Raw genomic sequence first — 22,576 nt, forward strand, 5'->3', positions numbered from 1 at the left:
TATGTATATATATTACACATATAGCTTCGCGAAACATTGCGGCTTCCTTTAAAGTTTATGCCGCGAGATAAATATATAAAGGCGTTCTAGCGTTTCTTCGTGAGGCGGGATTTTCAAAGAACAAACTTACACGTAAAAGAGAGAAATTCTAAACATAAGGAAAAAGGACTGCGTATATTATACCTAGATAAGCGAGCAAGCCTCAGATGAGCAAGCCAAGTACTCTTATTCTCTGTAGGGCTTGCAGTAAGAGTAACGATGATTCATGTGTTGACTGTAGGAGCCGGAGTGAGAGAAGCGCTTGAGGCACTTGGAGCACTGGAAGGGCTTTTCGCCGCTGTGCAACCGCTTGTGTTCGGTCAGGTGATGCTTGTGCTTGAACGCTCTTGGACACTCCACGCATTTGTACGGCCTTTGCCCTAACATTTATTAATTTTTATTTTATCTACTATCCATTTGCCCGTAACCAATTTGTAAACGCGCGGTGGCACTAGACAAAACATTCAACTAGTCGTAGTGAGATTCTTTAAGTAACTCATTCAGAATCAATGTAGAAATATAGAAAACAGAATTTACAGACGGTATCAATAATTTTATAAGGTTTTCATAAAAGTCACTAAACTAATTGCCAATTAAATCTTATTCTACATTATATATTTTAGATATACTTTAAATAAAATCTTCAATTCTCTGACTAAATCGAGACTAATCGAGATATTTAAGTCAAATGTTGAAAAATTGTAAAAGTGAGAAAAATATCTTCATTCGTCTTCTGTTTAAAGAAAAATTTCTCAACTGGATAATAGAGTTTTTACTATACGAAACCATCAAATTATACTTACCGGAATGTTCATACTTGTGTCTCGCGAGGGAACTGTGTTTGGAAAATGTTTTGTCACACTGATCACAGAAATAAAGACCCTGCTCGGTTTCCGTTGCTATAGGAGTTGCTTCCGGTTGAGGTGTAGTTTCATTTTCACTTTTAGTGCTTACTTGATTTTGGCTCTAATAAATAACAGAGAAATTAAACATTTACTTGCAAAATTTCGCATCAATTGATTTTACACTTCATTTACCTTTGTAATCTCCCTAGGAGGTGTACGCTTTGCTTCAACGGGATCAGTAGCAGTTTCTTCATCTATAACAAGAGGCGAATCTTCGAGGTCATCGTTATCAACATTCGGGATTGAATTATCGTCTTTCTGCTCGCAAGGAGATGATATATTTCTACTCGATGTGTCGCTTTCTTTGGTTATCGACATAGCAAGCGCTTCCTTTTTAGACAAATCCAAAGGCTGCTCCGCAACAGAATTATTCGCTGAAAGTGGTGCTAAAGGTACCAGAGCTGGTAACTGGTGAGGTATCTTTGACTCTCTTCGATCCCTGGCACGAGAATTTTGAAACCAAACCTGGAAATGCATGATTGTGATCAAAATATAGTTATTGTTGACGGAATACGAAAACGAAATACAAAATATCAACTAGGCATTATTATAATTAGCTTGAATGTAATTTAATTAATCATTATCCATCATTAGTTTGCGTACCTGTACCACACGAGTAGGAAAATTGATGTAATTGGCGATCATGGTGATCTCCTCCTTCTTCGGTCGAGGATTGATGTTGTAATAACCTTTCAAAACGGCTAATTGTTCATCATCTATGAGCGATCTAGCTCTAACTCTTCTACCGCTGTCATTATGAGTTTGATAACCATCATCTTCATCCTCCGAATCCGCCTCAGAGCTATCTTCCCGTTTTCTTTTCCTAGCCGATCTCGATGTCGGTTGATTAGCATTTTCGAGCTTCGCGGCTAAGCCTTCACTCTGCGAGTCATATTGGTCCGTCACGGCCCAGTCCGGACATTGTGTCATCTCACTGGACATCTCGCTATCTTGATCCTACGAAGAATGCAACATTTAGGCCGATTTCGTTTGAGAAAAAGTGCGTATCTTACGAAAGTGCGATCTTACCGTAGCACTTTGAACAGAATGAATCTTATAGTAAAATTTCGAGATGAATATCTTTGATAAATCTCGGAAAAACAAGTAACATTATAATATGTCCACACAAGTGATGAAACAACAATAGAAAACAGTCACATATGCTTATTTAAAAAATTATAAATCCATAGATAAATTTCAATTTTAAGTAAAAGAAAAATACTAGTTAAATTTTGTTCTATACCTGATAATCCTCTTCGAATTCTCGCTTCATCGTAGCCGGAGACGTGGAGAGCTTCCGCATGTTTGCCTCAAGTAGCTGTTTTGTCACCGAGGTATTTACAGTTTCTAGAATTCGCCGGACAAAATCAAGACCCTGCATCGAATCTGCTGGAGCGGGAGATTCCTTGCCCTCCGTACCCTCCGTTCCCTCAGAGTCCGCCGTCGATGGACTCATTACTTCTCGGTGCGTCTCGAACTGTTCCGAACTGATCTCATCGAGTCGTTTCGAATGCAATTGATTCAATAGTTTGCCTAACGAAGACTGCAGGAAGTAATTTCCAAACCCCATCATTTGAGGCAGCAGAGTCGGCACGTCATAAACACCTAAATATTAATCAAATCAGACTTAAAAACAAAGTGACTTGCTTTATCTAACGTTTGTTCATGAGTTGATAGGTATGTCTGTTTTTGACTTAAAAAATATCGAGAAATGTTATCATTTGCCGCAATTATCCAATTCTCAATATTAAATGAGGCGTTCCAAACTAACAATAAAATGAATCAAGCCCATAATTTGCACCGTGCACTTCAAATATGAGATCATATCATAAAATAGAACTTGCAAGCTGTAGATTTAATTTATTCCAGCTTTATGCACTTGACATTTCTGCATTTCTATAATTGAGATTTTCATTACAATTCTGTGAAAGTAAAATCCGCTTAAAATTAATTTAAAAATGCTATTTTATTATGAATTGTTCACCTCAAGATTAATAGAAACTCTTTATTTTTCATATTTGAATCACTTGGGAATTAAAATTTAGTTATGAGTAAGTTATATCGAAACTTTGCGTCAGTTCTTTCACTTATGGATTTGACAAGATCCATGCATAAATGTAATAAATGTATGAAAAATACAGAGAAAATATGTAAGAAACTAAACGGAAATATTGATCTAGCAAAATTACCTGCTCCCTCCCTTTGTATCTCCTGATAATCCGTAGATGATAGCTTCGGTAGAATTGGCAGGAACGTGTTATTGTTGGCTGTCAACAGATCAACGTCACGTCGTCCCGATAAAGGCTGATGAACCTTCTTCGATCCCCGATCGACATTGCTTATGGTGTTCTGCCTCGATTTCTTCAGATTCATTATCAAGCATTTCTTCGCCGTCATATGACTCGAGTATGATCCAGAATGAGAAAAACGCTTGCCGCAGTTGTTGCATTGGAATGGCTTTTCACCGCTGTGAATGCGCAGGTGTTCCTACAAGAAACGTTGTATTTAAGTTAAAAGCAAAGATTATTAAAATATACACTTGTAGTTGATATTTATCAGAATACATAATATATTATGTATTGTAACATGTAATCACAGTAATAAAGTACCTTAAGATGATGCTTGAACTTGAAGGCTTTCTCGCAGTGGGGACATTTAAATTTTCGTAAAACGGCACTTTCATCATGGCTAATCATGTGCCTTTGTAGCCGATACACGTTGGCAAAGGTTTTGCTGCACACCTTGCAGGACTGAGAAAATTAGTTTACAATTAGTTTAATCTTATAACGATTAAATGTCTTATTAATCAACACACAGTCACACGTAACTATTTTCTGGATCTATCTTCAAAGAAATAAATTTCAATGAAAATTAAAAGCAAAATCAAAAGAATAAGTGGAAAGCAAACTGCCAAAGCTACACTCAAAAAAATATTTCGCTGATGTAGTTAGATTTCTAGATATCGCAACAAGAATGTATCGCTATTTTTCGTATCTGTGAAAACATTGTTTGTCACATATAGAATTTATAGCAGTAATGTTCTAGCAATAGCTTCTGAAAAATTTAGGTACCATTGCTAAATGTTATTCATTGCATGATCTAACACGTGATTGATCTTATACAGATAGGCGCTTTAGAGAAACTTTCTTTTTAAAGTTCACAAACAATACAGATATATATTCTGTTTCTGTCATCTAAACTGATTAAGTAATTACATATGCAATATAACAACAGTTGCTAATCATTTATCTGTTTTAGTTAATTTTTTACACCTAGAAAATTTTAGCTATTATTGCAAGATCATTTTTTTGAGTGTAGGTGTTCGTGCATGCGTATTATAAAAACGATTTCAATAACATTGACGTTTCGACCTGAATTCTGTCTTCTTCAGAATTCCGCTTACAATTTAATACATAGATTAAAATTTAAAACGCTTTCGGACTAATTTAACAATTTTCATTTATCATCGCTTATATATTGATAATTGCATAAGCGATGATAAATGAAAATTGTTAAGTTAGTCCGAAAGCGTATTAAATTTTAATCTATGTATTAAATTGTAAGCGGAATTCTGAAGAAGACAGAATTCAGGTCGAAACGTCAATGTTATTGAAATCGTTTTTATAATACGCATGCACGAACACCTGGCTTTGGCCGTTTGCTTTTCATTTATTCCTTTGATTTTGATTTTATGTTGGCCTTTGAATATAATTTTATTTTAAAAATTAAAAGTTTACAGTTCTAAGTAAGTAATTTTGGGAACCTCGAGATAACAGCTCGAGATTGTCGATCGGTGTGGCTGAGACTCGAAATGTGTACGGCTCAGGCGATTCAAAACACAACGTTTTATTATATTACTAAAAAATATTACAAAAATTTACATTGCTCCATAAGATTACATATTAAATATTAATTAATTAATTAGAAAAGAAAAGAAAAAAAAAGAAAAATACAAAGTAGAGAAGAAATTTAACATCAAAATATTGACTTTCTTGAAAACATCACGATTTTTGGATTTGTTGGTATCACACACCATAAATTGCATAATTGTTCTTATCTGTAGACATTTATTTATTTATTCTTATTCTACAAATTATAGTTTAAATATCATTTTGATCGTTGCCATTCTTGTCCTTACACATTACTAGTCGCGTCTATTCCAAGAAACCTATCAAAGAAAGAAGAAGAAAAAAAGAAAAAGAGAACCTGTAATCCTGGAGAAAATTCATAATTTCATAACCACTCTGCGAGACACGTTCCTATTTTCTCGTTCGCGAAAATTGCGTGCGAAAAGAGACAGGCGACGCTTCGGTGGAAAACTGGTTGCCGCTTTTGGGGGTGTGATCGATAAGTCTGAACGCGGAACGCGAACAACTAATCCCTCGAGCAACGTGTGTGTCCTTGACGGGTCATCGCGATCACTCACCACTTGGGAGAACTGGGCGTTGAGATCGTGCTTGTCGATGGTATAGGAAGTTTTGTGCGTGTCCTCGAGATGTAGTTGCAGGATGCGAACGTCCCGACAGAGGATACCACACTGAGGGCACCTTTCGCCACCCTGCTGCTGCTGCTGCTGCTGCTTCGCAGATCCGCCCTCGCTGTCGCCGCCACCGCCACTGCGCGTTCCTCCGCTGCCACCACCTCCATCGCTGGCAATACCACCACCTCCTGTGGTTGGCGCTTCACCCGCGCAACCTCCGCCCACCGCTGTATCTACAACACCTGCGTCGTCCTCGCCTGTAACACACGTGGCACAACTTTTATATTATATTTTACCTCGGCAACGCGCCATCGCGTGAAATACACAGATCGAATCATACGTCATAATTAAAATCGATATCATCAATATGCGACATATTTTATTCTTTCAATTGATTTTTATCTTTTTCGGATATTATAAAGCTTTACGGTGATCCAATTCAATTTTTCAGGAGCTAAAGAGCAAGTTATACTACTGTTATATATCGAACTCTTTAATCGCCAAGTGTGCTTGCCGAGTATGAAAGAAAGCGTATGTGATAAGCAAATTTCGCAATGGCAACCAAAGATGAATGGCAAAAAAAACTGACATAATTTTGTCAAATTCAGACATTAATGTTATAAAAGAATAGGATGCTGCACGAGTAAACATAGAATATGATCTCTATATTCGCGCAATAAAAACACAAAACAGTTTATGTAAAATGTGTTTTTGTTCATATCACAAGAAAAATTAAGTTTACTAGAATTTCACTAATTTTAATCTCTTAGATCAAAGTCATTTTATTTCATTTGTATTCCATTCAATTTTCATCAGAGATTAGAACGGATATCATTATGTTAAATTAATGGCAAGAGACAAAAAAAATAATCTCTTGTCTTTATCGAAACACAATAACGTTGAAATGTAACTGATGTAAAATGCTTTTTTTTATATTTATTACTTCAGAAATTGAACGCAACAAAATCAAAGCAAGTAAAGCTTCAAATAACGATAAAAATTTAATAATGGGCGGATTGTAAAGGACAGGTGTGCAGCATACAACTAACACTTCTCGCTTTTGACGATTTTGACTCCATATCCCTTTGTACACACACACACACACAATCAATCTTTAACATATCTTGTAATCCCAACGATAAATTCGCATTTACATCTAATAAAACATTAAATGTTTAATTCAATATTCTTAAGTATGCGTAATGTCTCGTAAACACAAGGTCGCACGATTACGTACTCAATTACTCACTACATTTTTATTAAAAAACGAAATGTATAGCGACGTAACCAAATATATGTGTATGCACTAACGCATGTTATAACAATTCTGTCTGGTATCTTTCTAACTGATTTTAACAACAAACTACTTTCTTTGAATACGTACTGAATGGTACAAACTGTATGAATATTAAAAATTGCAATATCTGATGTTAATATATTAATAATTTCGAATTAAATAGATGTAAAAGATGCAAATCATACCTAAATTGCATATTTCTTCAACATAAAAAAAAAATATTGATGCCTTAGCTACTATGGAAAGCTAGGTGCTCGAGGCGAGATGACCAAGTCGACTATATGAGATTTCTTAGTCAGACTGCACGTGCAAAATTGGCTGCGATCAATCAGCAACGCGTATCTGGCAGCGAGTATCGGTTTACATGTGCGATGCGCAGAGCTAATCACGACTACCTTCGCCAATTACCAATATGCATGATCGGTCGCTGCGCGTCAGTCATATAATCCCCGGCGTGACACACGTGTATCGTTTGTATATGGGGATAATGCGAAACGCGTATACTTATATATCCGCTAAAAAAAGACGCGTGCGCGATAGACACAATCGAACCACGTAGACGGGGCGTAACGCCAGAATGCGAGAGAAAGAAATACCGATGAGCACTGCCAAATGTTTCACGGCGCCGCTATTAAGTGCATCCGTACACATTCACCGACGCCCACCGCGTTGATCGGACAATGTTGATGCATCGGAAATTAACGACTAAGAAAAAAAGGATTAAGTCGGAGGAATGTGAATTTTTCGATACAAACGAAGATGTAGATAGGTACGTATGTCTCGAAATTAAAGATAGACACTTTGAAAATTTAAGGGCATTTTATAAATTCTCTATAAATGAGCTCTATATTGCAAACTTTGTAAATAAATATTGATATTATTGATGATTAAAATGATAAGCACTGTGAAATATCGTATACAAAAAATACCATTCTTTATTATAGCCGTAAAGACTGCGAATTAATGCCTTTAATGCCAACATACCTATGTGAATCGGACTCTCCTCCTATCTACAACGCAGAAAGTTGTACTTATTTTCAAATTAACGCCGGTTTCGAATCCCTGACATTTTTTTTCGAGTTTAATACAGCAGGTCATTGAAATCACGCATATTGAATCAATGATCGGATAAATACAATCGACGTCAATGGGAATCTCTCGCTACCCGCAGCCACCCGTTTGCGCCAGATCGTTGCTTTTATACTGCTATTGTATGGCATATGCATCATACACGTAGGATGAGAAGAAGACGACAACGGAGGGGCAGCGTATCGGATGAGCAACATTGTTCAATGTAGTATGTATTATCAATACTATGTACATCTTCTATGTAGAGATATAGGAGCAGGCAGAAAAGCGGAGCGGGGTGCGCTCGTACAGAGAGCGGCGTGTATGGAACAGGAGAAAAAGTGGCACATGGCAGTGTGCTGTTGGGGTCTGAATGACTTTTCGGGTGCGCCTATTGTTAACAAGACCGGATTTAAGTATTCCAACGTACGATTTCCCATAAATAATCGCATATTACTCGCTAATCTAATGTCAATGCCGATCGCGCTAATCAATCGTGTGTGCTTACAACTCACAATTAGCAGTCGTGTCTAACTTGAATATACTTCGCAAAGAATTAATATTTCTTTCGTAATATTGCGCAAACGAGACGGATTTTTTATATAATTAATATTTAAAAATTGAAAAAGTAAAATTTTCATTCTTTCTTAACATCTTAAGACCTGGCGCATTTAAATAAAGTTCCAACTAAAAATGGTTAAAAAATAAATTTTTTATATTTAAAAAAGTGTTGGATTTTCGATTTTAGATTTAAATTTAAGTAAAATGTGCCGATCGCGTATCACTTCGTACGTGTTCTTTACTACGTTCTTTACTAAGCGAATAACTCAAAATTGTTAATTAGTTTTTTTATCACTGGTTATCATAATTGTTCCACTTTATGTCGAGTATCTTAAAAAATTAATTATGCGTTGAGATCTAATATTATTGAATTCTTTCTAATTGTAAAAGAAATAAAATAAATTTGTGTAAAAATATATTTGTATCTATTTACCTTTTATTACATTCCTCCCCAGTAAAAACATGACGGTCAGGTATATTTGGGCAAGACAGAGAGGGAGTGGTTGAGCGCGCGAGCTCTATAGAAACGTCTGGAAATGCGCAGAATTTCTCGTAGCTATGCTCGCGATCGTGTACGATGCGAATCTCATACCGAGCATCGCATATTAATCTCGCGTAGGTACGTATACGCCGGCGGCTGCTGCGAAAACGCTGGCCGTAAGTCAATGCGCGCAAGTTTGCGTATCACCGTAATTAATATACGGCTACGAGGTAACTTTACGAGACAGAACGTCTTGGAGTAAGGCAACGCGAGCTCTGTAATATAAGAAATATTGTACATGTCAAGGTAGTACAATATTTCCTATTTCCCGCGTGCATTAAAGTGTATGTGTACAGTATATAATACAATTGGCACGATCACTGAATTATTATCACGAATCATATTTGCTTCAAATTTACAAAAAGTGATAATTAGATTTATAAAATACGACGATATAATATTTCTATTTGACGACAAAGTTGGAATTTTAAGAAGGCACGAAAACATGCCACCGCTACGAGGCAAACGGGAAGTTGGCTCTATCTCTTCGAATCGCGTTTGCTCGACTCGCGTCTTCCACGAAGACGAACTTTGCTCGCCGTGAAGCCGATAAGACGTTGAAACGGGTCAGAGCCGTGACCTTTCTTGCCTTCCTATGTACACGATCCATGAAGCCACGTCGCTCACGCGCTTTTTACTGCGCGCCCACCGTGACGAAACGCTATATCGAGCATTCCGAAATGACGTTTCACAATTCATCCATGTACTCTTCTTACGAAAATGGCAAAAAAATGTCCTTTGCTATAGAAAGGGGATTTTCCCCGATAATATATTTTAATAAATGCCGAATCAAATTAGTATGTATAGAAAATGATAAGATATACTTGAGATAAAAATTTGGTTAGTGGTAAGAAATAGTGAGACATAAAAAAACATTATCCTACATTTTAAGTGAAAATTTCAGATGAATTAAAAAAGAGCTTACAACTTCGCATCCAAACTGTAGATGCTACCTCACTTTGAAAGATAATGTGAAAACTATCCAATATCTATCAAATAAATGCTTTATGGAAAGTAAGCACTTTTGCGCTTCCCCTTCGAAGAGCAAGAGTTGACTCCGGCGCGAACATTAATGCGAACGATTCGAACGGTTGCGAGCAAACGTCAAGATGCGTCTCCTCTCGCGACTGTCCTCGCGAGAAAGACGCGCCACAAATGACGTCAGTGGAATGTGGAAACCGGGTATAGCAAATTGCGAGCAATACCGTGCAATCTCGGATAGCGCGTCGAGAGAGCACTTATGGCGACACGATGCCGGGCATGTGTGTTATTGAAATGCGTGATAAAAAAAAAGACGATTAATTGACCACCTTGTATTTCGCCGTTGGAGCCGCAGCATTGCGACGTAACGAACGCGTTAAGAATTATATCAACAAATTTTTCAATTTTTTGATAATATCAAAGTGGTTTGACTTTTGCTTTCTCTCCGATACTATATACATATTTTTAAATATTGTATATTAAATAAATATATAAAATGATAGGCGCGTCAAAAGATAATGGTAGTACATGAGTAGATGAGTAGATTATAAAACACAAGCTATAATAAATTGTTCCAATTTTCTTATAATATTCCTTTTTGCAATATCCGTTTATTCATTATAATCGGTCAAACTAATTAATATATAAAAAAAACCATAATATATCAAAATATTCTTGATAATAAGAAGCATTTAATAAGAATCTAGAAAATTTTTTTAAAAATAAACTACTTATTTAATTTGGAGAAACGCTGAATCGTCAATTAATTGACTTCTCATTTTCAACAGTTTATATATTTTGATAAACAAAAATAAAATTCTAATATACCTATGTATACTTGAGTTGTACTGCACAACTTTACAATCTTAAAGACAATTAATCAATTATTCACTAATTGTTTCTTATATACCGAGATAAATATAATAAAAATTATTAGTTCATTAAAAAATATCGCTGATTGTGATCCATAGTCATCCAACGTCCCAATAATCCCGATTGACCGTACATGACTTTTTTTGTTATTGGAGCGCGTGACGCGTAACCCAATTTCACCAAGTATCGTAAAGCACGCACGCGCGCGCGATTCTATTCACGGATAAATTTGCAAGACAGCGTTTCCTGGGATTATCTCCGTAGACGGTAGCATCAATTGTTTCTCAAGAGTGGGTAGCCTGTGCGACACGCGATTGTCGCGGAAGTCGCTGAAATTTCGCGCATGAATGATCGAGGAAAACGTAATAACAAAATTTAAGATCAGCAAACGGACATTTCGGTATGAAAACATTTCAGTTTTATAAAATCTTCTAAATAATTATGTGTAATCGTGAAGAATCAATAATTAAAATAAAATTATTTTAAGAGACTATGTTTAAATATTATGGAATTCTCTTTTTTTTCTACAGTTTTATAAATTCTCTATCGATAATACTCCACAGTTATTCTTTTTAATTTTTGTCAATTTATTTATCAAGACTAAAATATTTTTAAGTTACGCCACTATTTAAATAATTGTTTCAAAGTCTATACTGATTTTTCCTTCCTTCTATTATTTTGTCGGTTTAGATGTGTTCAGATAAAAGCATTGTAAGCATTGTAATAAAGGCAATAATAATAAAATACATATTGAGAAAGTAACACCATTTCCACGTAGAAGCGGAATCGCGGAATAAATTGCGAATTATCACGTAATAATCACTCGATTCTCGTGAATAATGCGGTCGTTCACATTGTCATTACTCGCATACTCGGTATGCATATCTGACAAGTATTTTCTCGCGTATTTGTCTAGTGTCATCCAGTAAAACCACATTTCTGATTTTTTTTATTTTAATGCTAATACATTTATTCGATGATGCCATTTATTCTTCATAAATGTCTGGTTAACACATTTAAATAGACATTCCAACATTGCGGTATATGACATCATCAGAACTATATGCTAATCGCGATATAAATATTTAGATATTATTTTACTCTTTTATTTTCTTCAGATGTTTAAAATAATTATTTGCGTAACTACTATTATTTGCTAGTCACTGCTCTTTAGTGAATGCTTTTAGTTACAGTTTAAGTTTTATTACATTAATTAAAGAGGATAATTTGTAACTCGTTATTCTTTGACGACCGTCCATATCTACGGTATACCAGCCGATAAAAAACGATCGGTGGGCAGGGCCTTAAAGAGCCCGAGAGGATAGGCGCGCGCGCTTACGTCACTCGACGACAACGTGGATTAAGCCGTAAAGGCGCGTTCGTACGGCGCCGAAGATGCAGACGGTCGGACGGACGAGATCCCTAGGTCGCGTGTGCGTCGCTGCCGACGCTGCCGACGCTGCTACGGTGCGAAGTAAACGATTTCTCGGAGAGGTCATTGAGCTTGATAGGGCGCGGGCGGCCGCCATCTTCCAGAACGTTAAAACCACTTCGACGCGCTCCCATAAACGAGTGAGCGGCGCGGCGCGACGCGACGTGGTAATCCGCGCTGTTCTACCAATCAAAATTATTGAGCAACCGCTGGCGTACCAACTACTTCTATGTGTGCGAAGAATGAAGAAAATCAAATATGCCTGAACGATTCGGCAGTATCATAACATCAATAAGGAAAAAGAATGCAAAATAGTGGATCGAAAAGAAGTCTTGTGTATTGCGATGATATGAATTTTTGCGTATTTTACAGGATATTTATTCTCAATTTCAATGACATAATTTCTCCGTTGAATTTGGAATTATTTTTTCTTTAGGAAAAATATTTCTTTAACAAGATACTTCATCTAGATTTCTATCTTTCGATATGCAATATTATATATTTTTATCACAAAGCTTCTAATTGGAATTCGATCGTGCTCATCTCAATCGCTAGAAAACAAAATGCGTATTATGAAAATACATGAAACGATCATCACACTATTCACGATCAGTTACCGTGTATACGAAACATTAATGCTGTCATAGAATTGTTATTTGCAAAGAAAATATTTATATGTTTCTCAATTATTATGGAAGAAAATGCGCGCGGACAATATTCAGCTGGCACGACTTTATCGTTTGCAGTTGTGTCGTATCATTTTTTCTTAAATGCACAACTTATTGTAATAAATTGTTTTTAAATACTCACATTATTTCCGCAATCGAAACAAGTGACATTTGTCACAATGTCCATCGATAATTTGTATTATAAGAATTATTAATAAAGAAAAGGAGCAAAAACGTAATGAGAATTCACACTGTCTGTCACGGAGGATGGACGGATCTTTCTCCTCGATATGATACGCAATTAAAAAGTGGCGTTTATACGCGCAAGAATATCGTTCGTTTTGTGTCGAATTAATACCGATACCGATTAAAACGGTCTAAAACTAAGAAAAAAAGCGTTTGGGCCGATACGATAATAATAATAAACGTTAAAGAATGAGATAAAAGAGCACAAAAGGTCGCGGACACAGATATAACCAAGCTTGGTCCATTCATTCTGCTCTGAAACGCAGGGTGAACGTTATCTTTTAGCGAGAACAATGTACTTCCCCGTATACGTGGATATACGCTCTGCATAAACAATATCAAATTCAGATTTTCTCGTTTTGACAAACGATAAAATAACATCAAAATACTTGTTCGATCGACTTCTCGCAAACTCTAACTAATAGTGAAATAATAGTGAAGTTAAATTATTTAAACTTATAACAATTTCAGTAAATTTTCGTAAATTCCAAGTATTTTGTGTGTGATTTCAAAATATGAAATATAATTTTCATTGCATAGAAGTATAACTTTACAAACTCGATTTCATCGTTTCACTTTTTGTTCTTTATTTTTTTAAAGAAAATGCTTTTTTTAATTCTTCCCCTTAATAAACGCCCATAAAATGATGCTTATAGTATCTGATGGGAAGTAAGTCTGCGTCTAATGCATTTTTTAGCGCATTTAAACGGTTGCTGCACAGAAACTGTCTAAACTTAGCTGCTTAGCGTATGGAGCACAGAACAACGGTGCTTTCCTATGCACACGCAACTTTTGTTTGGCGATTAGCCGTAGAGACGAAAATAAGAGCCGGCGCGTTTTCGAGCGCCAATATTAGGAATGGTTAAATATTTTCGTACAGGGCACGACTTCTCGTTGTGCTACCTGACTCGATGTATAATCGACGGTCACACATCGCCACATCAGACGCGCGTTCTCTACTGACGTTTGCTGCGCGAGAAACATGCCGAGTTGATTTTAGGCTTTCCGTGAGTTTCGAATTACATACTTTGCCATTCTTATGAGACCGATCTCGAACCTTCTAACAAATTACGTGCAACTTTCTATACTTTTATTATTCACTGAAATAAAGCTTGAACTCTTACTTGAGTGATCATTTCAAACGTGAACGAGCAACGCTTTTTTTTTTCAAAAAAAGTCACATTATTTGCGACAATATTGCGCTATATTAAAGTATTATATTATAATAAATTACTCTGTCTAAATTGCAAACAAAATAATTTTATTCTTGAATAAAAAATAAAATTTTTCTTGCGCGATAAAAAGTACCAACTAAAAAATACCAAAAACTTTTCATATGTATGCGTTTTACTTTGAGGAATACTGGGCTTTTTTCTGAAATGTTTGGTCGCAATTTTATTACAGTTGCATTCTACGGTTTCGCCGACAGAAGCGACGATAGAACTCCAAAGAAAAGAAAAGATATCCTTTTCGTAAAAAAAATCTCTGCAAGAGAGAATTTTCTTACGGAATAAAAGGTAACGACAATAAAAGGTAACTACAATCGCGAATTTTCTAATTGGGACGCAGCCTCTCGTAACCAAGCTTCTTTTGGTTAGGATCTCGAACCATTTGGAAAATTGCTTAACATTATTCTGCAGCTCTGTTGTCATTAGAGACGGAAACAGGGGAGCTTCATGCTTTTCTAAAAGAAGGAAATCTGTATATCAAGAGAATTCTTTTCAGAAATAAAATGCTTCTTTTTGATCATGCATTCTTCTTAAAGCTTGAAAGATCTAGAAGAGTTTACTTTTATTTCATTGCAAATATTTAAAAAAAAATATATTATAATAAGAAAATTAACGTATTATTCGTATTATCACCAAAAGTTTATAAGTAAACATAGAATTAAAGATTAACTGGTATTGATTTAGAGAAAAATAAAAACGTGTCGACATCCAGGGATTTCGGTTAATTCTATTAAAATATAATTGAAGATTGCAAATCTAATGTAATCTTGTTAAGATCTTAATGAATGCAATAGTGCATCCAATTTTTTCCCTTTTGTCTGTACATATAGTTCCCTAAATTGTTCAAGTTATTCGCATTTTGTGTATATATTAACGTGACGTATCAGTATCACAACGTCGGTCGACGGTGATCATCATAGCGTGTTTAATGTGTAAAAAATTTATTTTTTTTCCAACATCAGTGATATGCGACTAATCGCATTTACGAGTGACGACTTGGGCAACGACCAAGGTTCGGATAAACTGATGACGTATCGCAAGAATGGTAAGACTCATTAATGAATAAACCGGCCAAGGTGGATCTTGTGTCTTCTATGTATATGCATATATATGATATGTATATGTACATGTATATGTATATGTATATGCATAGTTGTATAGTTGATGTATGCGTACAAGGCGAAACGAATGAAGCCAATAAATTGGACAATATTATGCAAATATGGATTAATCCAGAAAATTAAAAGAAACTGTATTATACAGTTGTTGGCATTAAATTTTGTACTTTAACTTTCATTTGAGATGTTTAGTACATTACAATAGTGGTTCCCAAATAACTAGGGATGTAACGAATATTCGGCATTATTAGGTATTCGGCTTATTCGGTTGCTTTTTTTGAATATTCGGTTTGGCCGAATACCAGCAACTATTTGGCCGAATAGTGATTTTTTAAATTAATTGTTCAAGTTCTTAAGGAATAGAATGAAATAAAATGTAAATATGAATAATTTTAACAGCATTTATTATTAATAAAAAAATAAACATGTATTACCTAAATAAACAATAGAAGACAATAAAATAATGTATTTTTGTTTCAGTAAAATAAATTCTGAGAAAATTAAAAATGAAATGAAATTCTTCAATATTAATAAATAAAAATCAGTCATTGCAACAAATTTGGATTATTAGTGTCAGTCATATTACACTAATATTGATAATTTAATAATGGTAAATTATGGTGCAAAAATATTAGTTTTTCGCCGTTATCTGGAAGCAATCTATTCCTTTTTTTCTCATAAACTATTCCAGCTTTGGAAAAGAGACGTTCACTATATACGCTGTTCGCAGGAATACACAAATATTTTTCTGCTAATTTAGATAAAATTGGCAGTATTTTTCTGTTGTCATGCCACCATAAAAATGGCGATTCAATCCGCTCTATCAATTTCATGGATAAATAAGTATCAATTTCACAGGACTTAGTATTACTCTCGGTATTACTACTATTCCTATTAGAAATTGCATTCCCACATGCAGAAGTTGATGCATCACTTGCGTTTGCTATTTCGGAAAAGCATGTCCAAATGGTCTCTTTTCTTCTGAATGTAGTCAATGATTCATCATCAATATCGTTATTGCTCTCGCTATTATTCAAATCATCACTTTCCAATATTTCGTGTTCCTGTGAAATTTCTTGCATCTTATGATAAATTTCAATTTTAATCTTAGACGACATGTCGTTATCGAAAAACGCTGTTTTAAAACGAGGATCAAGGAAAGTTGCATGTGTATAATTTATATTTAATAATATATTATTAAAACGATTATTAACATTTTGTATTAATGAATCTTTCATCGTACCCACGCCAAAAAATGAAATTTCTTTTAAAAGATATTTCTTGAGAGAAGCTACAATAGGAATAACTTCAGATATGATTGATTCAGAGGAACTAATTTCTTTGGTTATCTCTTCAAAGGGCTGTAATAGTTTTAAACAATTTTCTAATAGTGACCACTGATGTGATGATAGGTTGACTATAGCTTCAGTTTCTATAGTAAAAATACTAATAGCCCTTTTTAATTCAAATAACCTTTGCAACATATAAAATGTCGAATTCCATCGTGTCTGCACGTCTTGGACTAGTTTCAATGTTGGCATATTCAGTTCTCTTTGTATTGCTTTCAACTTATAGCAAGCTGCTGGTGAGTGATTAAAATGGGTCACAATTTTGCGACTTACAGCTATTAAATCATTGACGGTGCGTTGTGACTTTAAAGCCTCAGTCACAACTAATTGAAGCGTATGAATGAAGCATGATTCATTCTGGATATCTAAATTTTTGGTAGCTTTTTTAATATTTGCGCCACTATCTCTGATTATTATATAATTTTTATCATTTAAATGCCATTCTTCTATCATCTCTGTGATTATTTTCGCTATATTTTCCCCTGTATGGCTGCCCGGAAAATGTTTTACGTTTAATGCTGCATGCTTCAATTGAAAATCTTCATTTATGTAATGAATAGTAAAGCTTATATAACTCTCATTAGAAATATTACAAGTCCATATATCAGAAGTGAAGGCACAATTGCTTATATTCTCAATATCTTTTAAAATTTTAATTCTACATTTCTCATAAATATCTGGTATCACAGTTTCAGAAAAATATGTTTTAAATGGAATCTTATAACGTGGTTCAGCACATTCCATTAACTTTTGAAAACCTGCGAAGTTATAAACTTATAGGTATATCTACCTAACTATAAATAAATTGTAAATCATTATTAAATAAATTGTATTATTAAGTCTTACCAATATCTGTTACAATTGAAAATGGTTGATTGTCTAGTGCAATCATTTCTCCAATTGCCTTGTGCAGATTTAGTGATTTCTTATCATTTATATTCCACTTTTGAGTTTTTACGTAATCTGCAATATTTGATTGTTTTTTATTTTCTGCAGACTGACTTTGAAAATTTTCATTGTATTCTGTTATGTGTTTGTTTTGCAAATGCTTGATCATTGCCGATGTAGTAGCACGTTTTCCAATACCACCCCGTGATATTGGAATTTTACATAGTAAACATATTGCTTTTGTATTGTCATCACTATGTATTTCAAAGAAGTCCCAGATTTTGCTTCTTTTATTCATATTGCACAGTTTTTTTGAGACTACTTATTTTGAGGTTACAAACTAGAAACAACATAACATGTGAGTGAACAGTTGAATATTATAAACTATAATCTTATACGGAACTGTAATGATTTAACAGTTCCGCGTTAGATGGCTCTTTCGTCACTATTCGGCCGCCGAATATTCGGTATTCGGTCATGTAACATCACCGAATATTCGATATTCGGTTTTTTCAAAAATCAGTATTTGTTTCATCTCTACAAATAACTCACAAAAATAAAAAAGTTTTTTTTATCAAAATCTGTTTGGAATAGTGACACAGATCACCTTCTCACTTTCCTCTGTAATATATAGGTGCAATAAGTATGTTTCTACAATAAATCTACCACGTATTTCACGCATTAAAAAAGTGCGCGCGCGCGCGTGTGTGTGTTTGTGTGTGTGTAGCTCAAATTATTTCTATTTTTTTAAATAAAAATCTTGTAGATAATCTTGAACTGTTTATATAAAACATTGTTATTTTAATTTATTTAATATTATATTGTAGTACCGCGGAAAATTATCGAGAGTTGTAAAAAAATCTAACACTTTTGCAATATTAGCCTTTGTATTAGTTGTATCACGATTGAGTCTCATTTATTCAAAACTATTGTGAATCAACACGTTTTTATGTTGTATAAACGAGATTCCTAAGAAACGGGAACAATTTTCCCGCATAGAAGGACGATTTTTCCGCACAGAGAATGTCATCCAGGAACAATGCTGGACGATTATCGATCTTCACGAAACGCAAGACACTGGACAGTCGACAGCGGAGTCAATCGCAGATGCTGCCCCGTCCATTAAATGCCGTCTTATATCACGCAGGCGATATATAGGTCGCGCACGTGCAGCGGCACACGTTCTACGAATTTTCCGAGGCTCATCGAGTCGAAAACCAGATGACGAAGTCATCCGCGATGTTTCATATCATCCGCCTACGCGAAGATACATCAAATTCTCTACGGGATATTTTGAATATTTTACTTACAAACTTTTCGAATGATTCGAGATTTGGTAATTATCAAAGCATGTAACAAAGCGAGTTTGAACATTATCTTTAACATGAATCATAACGGATATGTCAGATTTATCAAGTCTCAAAGATCTATCAAAGATTTTAGCTATTAATTTTTAAAAATTTTATTTTAAATTACATTTCATTTTTTTAATTACAATAGCTGTAAATTTTTAATCTATAAACTTAAAATTGAACGAGTTTTCAGAGAGATTGAGTTTCAGAGCTGCAAACATTTCTCATTTAATCTCAAGTGAATTTTACTTCAACAGATTCCCAATATTACAGGATTTGTTTTATATATGCAGCAAAATGCTTAAAATATTTAACATCGAAACTTGCGAACAAATGACTTTTTTCCTCGATATGCTTACTACTGAAAATTCAATGAAAACATCTGTATAAAGTGACTTGTGTGTATAGCGAAACGCGTTTCATGCATTTGAATTCTTTCAGAATAAACAGTCATGATCCTTAGCCAACTATTCTCGTTTAATAGATGAAAGACAGGCATGCGATATATATGTACTTAATATTACTTGAAAAAATATTCAAGACGATGAATTGACTCACCCTTGAACGAATTTCGGACGAGAGTCATGCTCATATTCGCGCGAGCCGGTGCCTTAAGGGTTATGTCCGGCGGCACCTCTTCCTCCTCTTCTTCTTCCTCCTCCTCCTCCAGCTCCGACTCCTCGACGTCGCGGCCAGGTTCCGTTCTCCGGCTGGGGAGCGTCAGCACGATCTTCGTTTCACGACGACGAGTTCGTTGTCCATTGACGTTCTAAGGCACAGCAGCATATCATTATCGCTGCAATTTCTCTTTCTTCTCTCGCGTGTACTTTCAACTGCCACTGCCCTCACGATCACCTCGTCGTGACATGCGCATGCGGATATCTAACGTTATCACTCCCTTATCCGTTATCACTCGGCTATCTATCCGCCCTTCGATTCTGTGATTTTAACGCGGCTCGAAACGTGAATCGGGACGAACCGCTCATTTCATAGTTGCGATGTGACTACGCGCGCGAGACGCCGATGGCGATGACATTGGGCGACACGATGCCAACCTGATCGACGACGCACTGTTGGACGATGATGTGCGACCAACAACACCGGCAGTCGACATTAAAAGCACGCGCTTCGCGCGAAACACAGAGTAACCACGCGTCGTCTCTTACAGAGAGCTTTAGGCTACAGTCGTTTCCACTTATGTAGACGAGATCACGTTATCCTGTTATTATGATAGAAGGGCTAACATGTGGACGACGTAGGCACGGACGTAGTGAAGAAAGTAGCGACTGTCAAAGAGGAAATAAACGCGCAACAGGACGGAAAATTTCGATTTCAAGCGCCGGTGATCCGTCCTTTTCACACGTTCGGAAATTCGGAAATTCACACAATCGGCGCGATGCGATGTAACACGCGAGATGCAACAAACAATAGGCGGCAATTACTTGCGCCTAATTCTTCCTTGTCGATTTTAGATGAGTGTTGCAACATCTTTCAGAAGACTCGCAAATTTTCAAAATATCTGTTCCAATCATTTTTGGTTATAGTATCGCAGCGATTCTTCTTGTCTTCCTCGCAGCTCGCCGTTGTGATGGCCGTGATTGTGCTCGTTGTCGATACGGTGGACGGTTGAAATGCGGTGACGACGGCCAACTACACTTTGTAAATAATCATTGCACTCGCGCGCGCGTATATCTCGGGAGATCGTGCGGACGCGTGCAACGCCGAAAAGTGCGGGGGAAGGAGCGAGAAACAAACACAGAAAGAGAGAGAAACAGAGAGAGAGAGAGAGAGAGAGAGAAAGAAAGAGAGGAGAGAAGAGGGAGAGGCAACTCGGATGCTGCAGGATATATTCACAGGAATATCGCGCACAAGAATGCACGCTCTTTTTCCTTACACTTCTTGTAAAGTCACTTTTTCTTTCTTCTCCTTCTCCATCTCCTACTCTTCCACCGCCTCCTTCTTCCTCCCTTTATTCATCCACTACCACCTTTAGCCTTTCGATTAAAAGCCCGATCTTCGCATCGCACATCACAGATGCAGAAGAAAACGAAAAAAAAGCACTTTCGATCGCGATCTCGGTAATGAGAGATGGACAATGACGGCGGCGGGTGACTACGCGCGCGAGGGAGATCAGAGAAAATGGGAGAGGGACAAGACACGACGGATACGAGACGGTCAGCGTGAAGGAACGAGAGACGGGAAAAGCGAAAGAGAATGAGGTTAGCGGATGTGTCAGGGCATAGTAAAGAGACAGTGCAGGGACAATGACAAAGCAGAAGACGGTTCGATGCGTTACTAGCAGCCCTCGCGCCGAGTAGAGAAGCTAGAAGCACCGGTAAAACACACGAGTCCCTAACTAACACACACGAAGACAGATCGGGAACTGCTTTGGAGTTTACTATAGGATGGGACTGAGATGGTGATGGCGGCCGTGCAGCAGCCAGCCACCGCCCCCATGCTTCTTCTCTCTTTCCCACCACCTCTATCTGCCTCTCTCGTTCTCACTCCTGCGAGCCCGCGTCGTTACCGCAGCCGCGCGCTTGCCGTGTATCTCCCCTCCATTTTGTGTCGAACCTCCCTCTCCGATATCGAGATCAGTCTCTCCCCTCCGTTGGTATACGACACGCTAGAATTCCCCTTTGCTCCTCTTACTTTTCACTCGTGCTCTCTCTCTCTCTCTCTCTCTCTCTCTCTCTCTCTCTCTCTTCTGCACGCTCGCAACCCTCGCGTGGCTACGGCCGATGAAATCTCTCCCCTGCGTCCTCCGTCTACGGTGAGCCAACTCTCTTCCTCCCGTCCATCACCAACGCACTGCCACCGCTCTGCTGCTCGCCGTTCCTGGAGCCGCGAGATGTTATCCTCGAGCGATTCGTCGTGTGTGTATGTGTGTGTGCGCTATATATCCGTCTGTCCGCCGTGCCGTGCCGTCGCCACATCCCCTACCTGCGTCGCGTTCCCCTACGTCAACGTCGACGTGCGCGTCGGTCGCAATCAAGGCTAGGAGCGTATCAGTTGTTCGCGCGCACCTCGCTCTATGTTTATTTCGATCGAGTGATCGGTGCGAAGAGTTGGTCGGACTTTTAAGCCAACGACACTAAAAAAAGAGAAAAAAAGCTATAAACAGATCGATGAATCGAGGTGATCCTTGTGATTTCATAGTTTACCGCTTATATCTTATTGCTTTGCGATGAAAAATACAACGTACCCTATATCGTTTGTGCACTTGTAACGTTTAATTATTTTCAGAATACTTAATGCATGCACTTTCTCTCAATGACACATTTATTTATTCGTTTTAATGCCTTTTCTACGTGAAACTAAAGAGTAACTAAATAAAATAAAATTAAATATATATGTACCTATATATACTAAGGCATACATAATTTAATAAAATTGAAAGGTAGATTCACATTTATGAGTTTTACATACAAATTATGTACAGAGTACATGAAAACAGTCCGTGCCGAAGAAATCAAATTACAAATGCAAAATATCTTCAAGTACTCCTTGCTTAAAAGAAGCATAGTCATAGTATATTAATACGCTAAA

At 36.6% G+C, this 22,576-nt stretch overlaps 1 protein-coding gene and 1 long non-coding RNA gene across 2 annotated transcripts in view; both read right to left on the bottom strand.

Annotated features, from left to right (window-relative positions):
* The window catches only part of LOC105673678 (Zn finger homeodomain 1), a 27,513-nt gene extending 5,483 nt beyond the window's left edge, over positions 1–22,030 (bottom strand). Inside the window, exons 1-9 of the mRNA XM_067348982.1 lie at positions 19,586–22,030; positions 5,371–5,681; positions 3,554–3,694; positions 3,134–3,431; positions 2,188–2,549; positions 1,548–1,901; positions 1,077–1,409; positions 843–1,005; positions 1–419 (exon numbers count right to left, since the gene is read on the bottom strand). The exon at positions 1–419 is cut by the window's left edge and continues 5,483 nt beyond it. Of these exons, the coding sequence (XP_067205083.1) occupies positions 226–419; positions 843–1,005; positions 1,077–1,409; positions 1,548–1,901; positions 2,188–2,549; positions 3,134–3,431; positions 3,554–3,694; positions 5,371–5,681; positions 19,586–19,619 (2,190 nt within the window). The 5' untranslated portion in view covers positions 19,620–22,030 and the 3' untranslated portion in view covers positions 1–225. The remainder of the gene's footprint in view (positions 420–842; positions 1,006–1,076; positions 1,410–1,547; positions 1,902–2,187; positions 2,550–3,133; positions 3,432–3,553; positions 3,695–5,370; positions 5,682–19,585) is intronic.
* LOC105673680 (uncharacterized) lies at positions 11,309–18,272 on the bottom strand. Its single transcript, XR_010888411.1, has 2 exons — positions 17,634–18,272; positions 11,309–17,545 (listed from the first exon to the last, which is right to left on the bottom strand). It is a non-coding gene; the product is annotated as an uncharacterized lncRNA (long non-coding RNA).
* Positions 22,031–22,576: the final 546 nt, after the last annotated feature.

This window comes from Linepithema humile, chromosome 2, assembly GCF_040581485.1.
Source record: "Linepithema humile isolate Giens D197 chromosome 2, Lhum_UNIL_v1.0, whole genome shotgun sequence".
Taxonomy (NCBI): Eukaryota; Metazoa; Arthropoda; class Insecta; order Hymenoptera; family Formicidae; genus Linepithema; species Linepithema humile.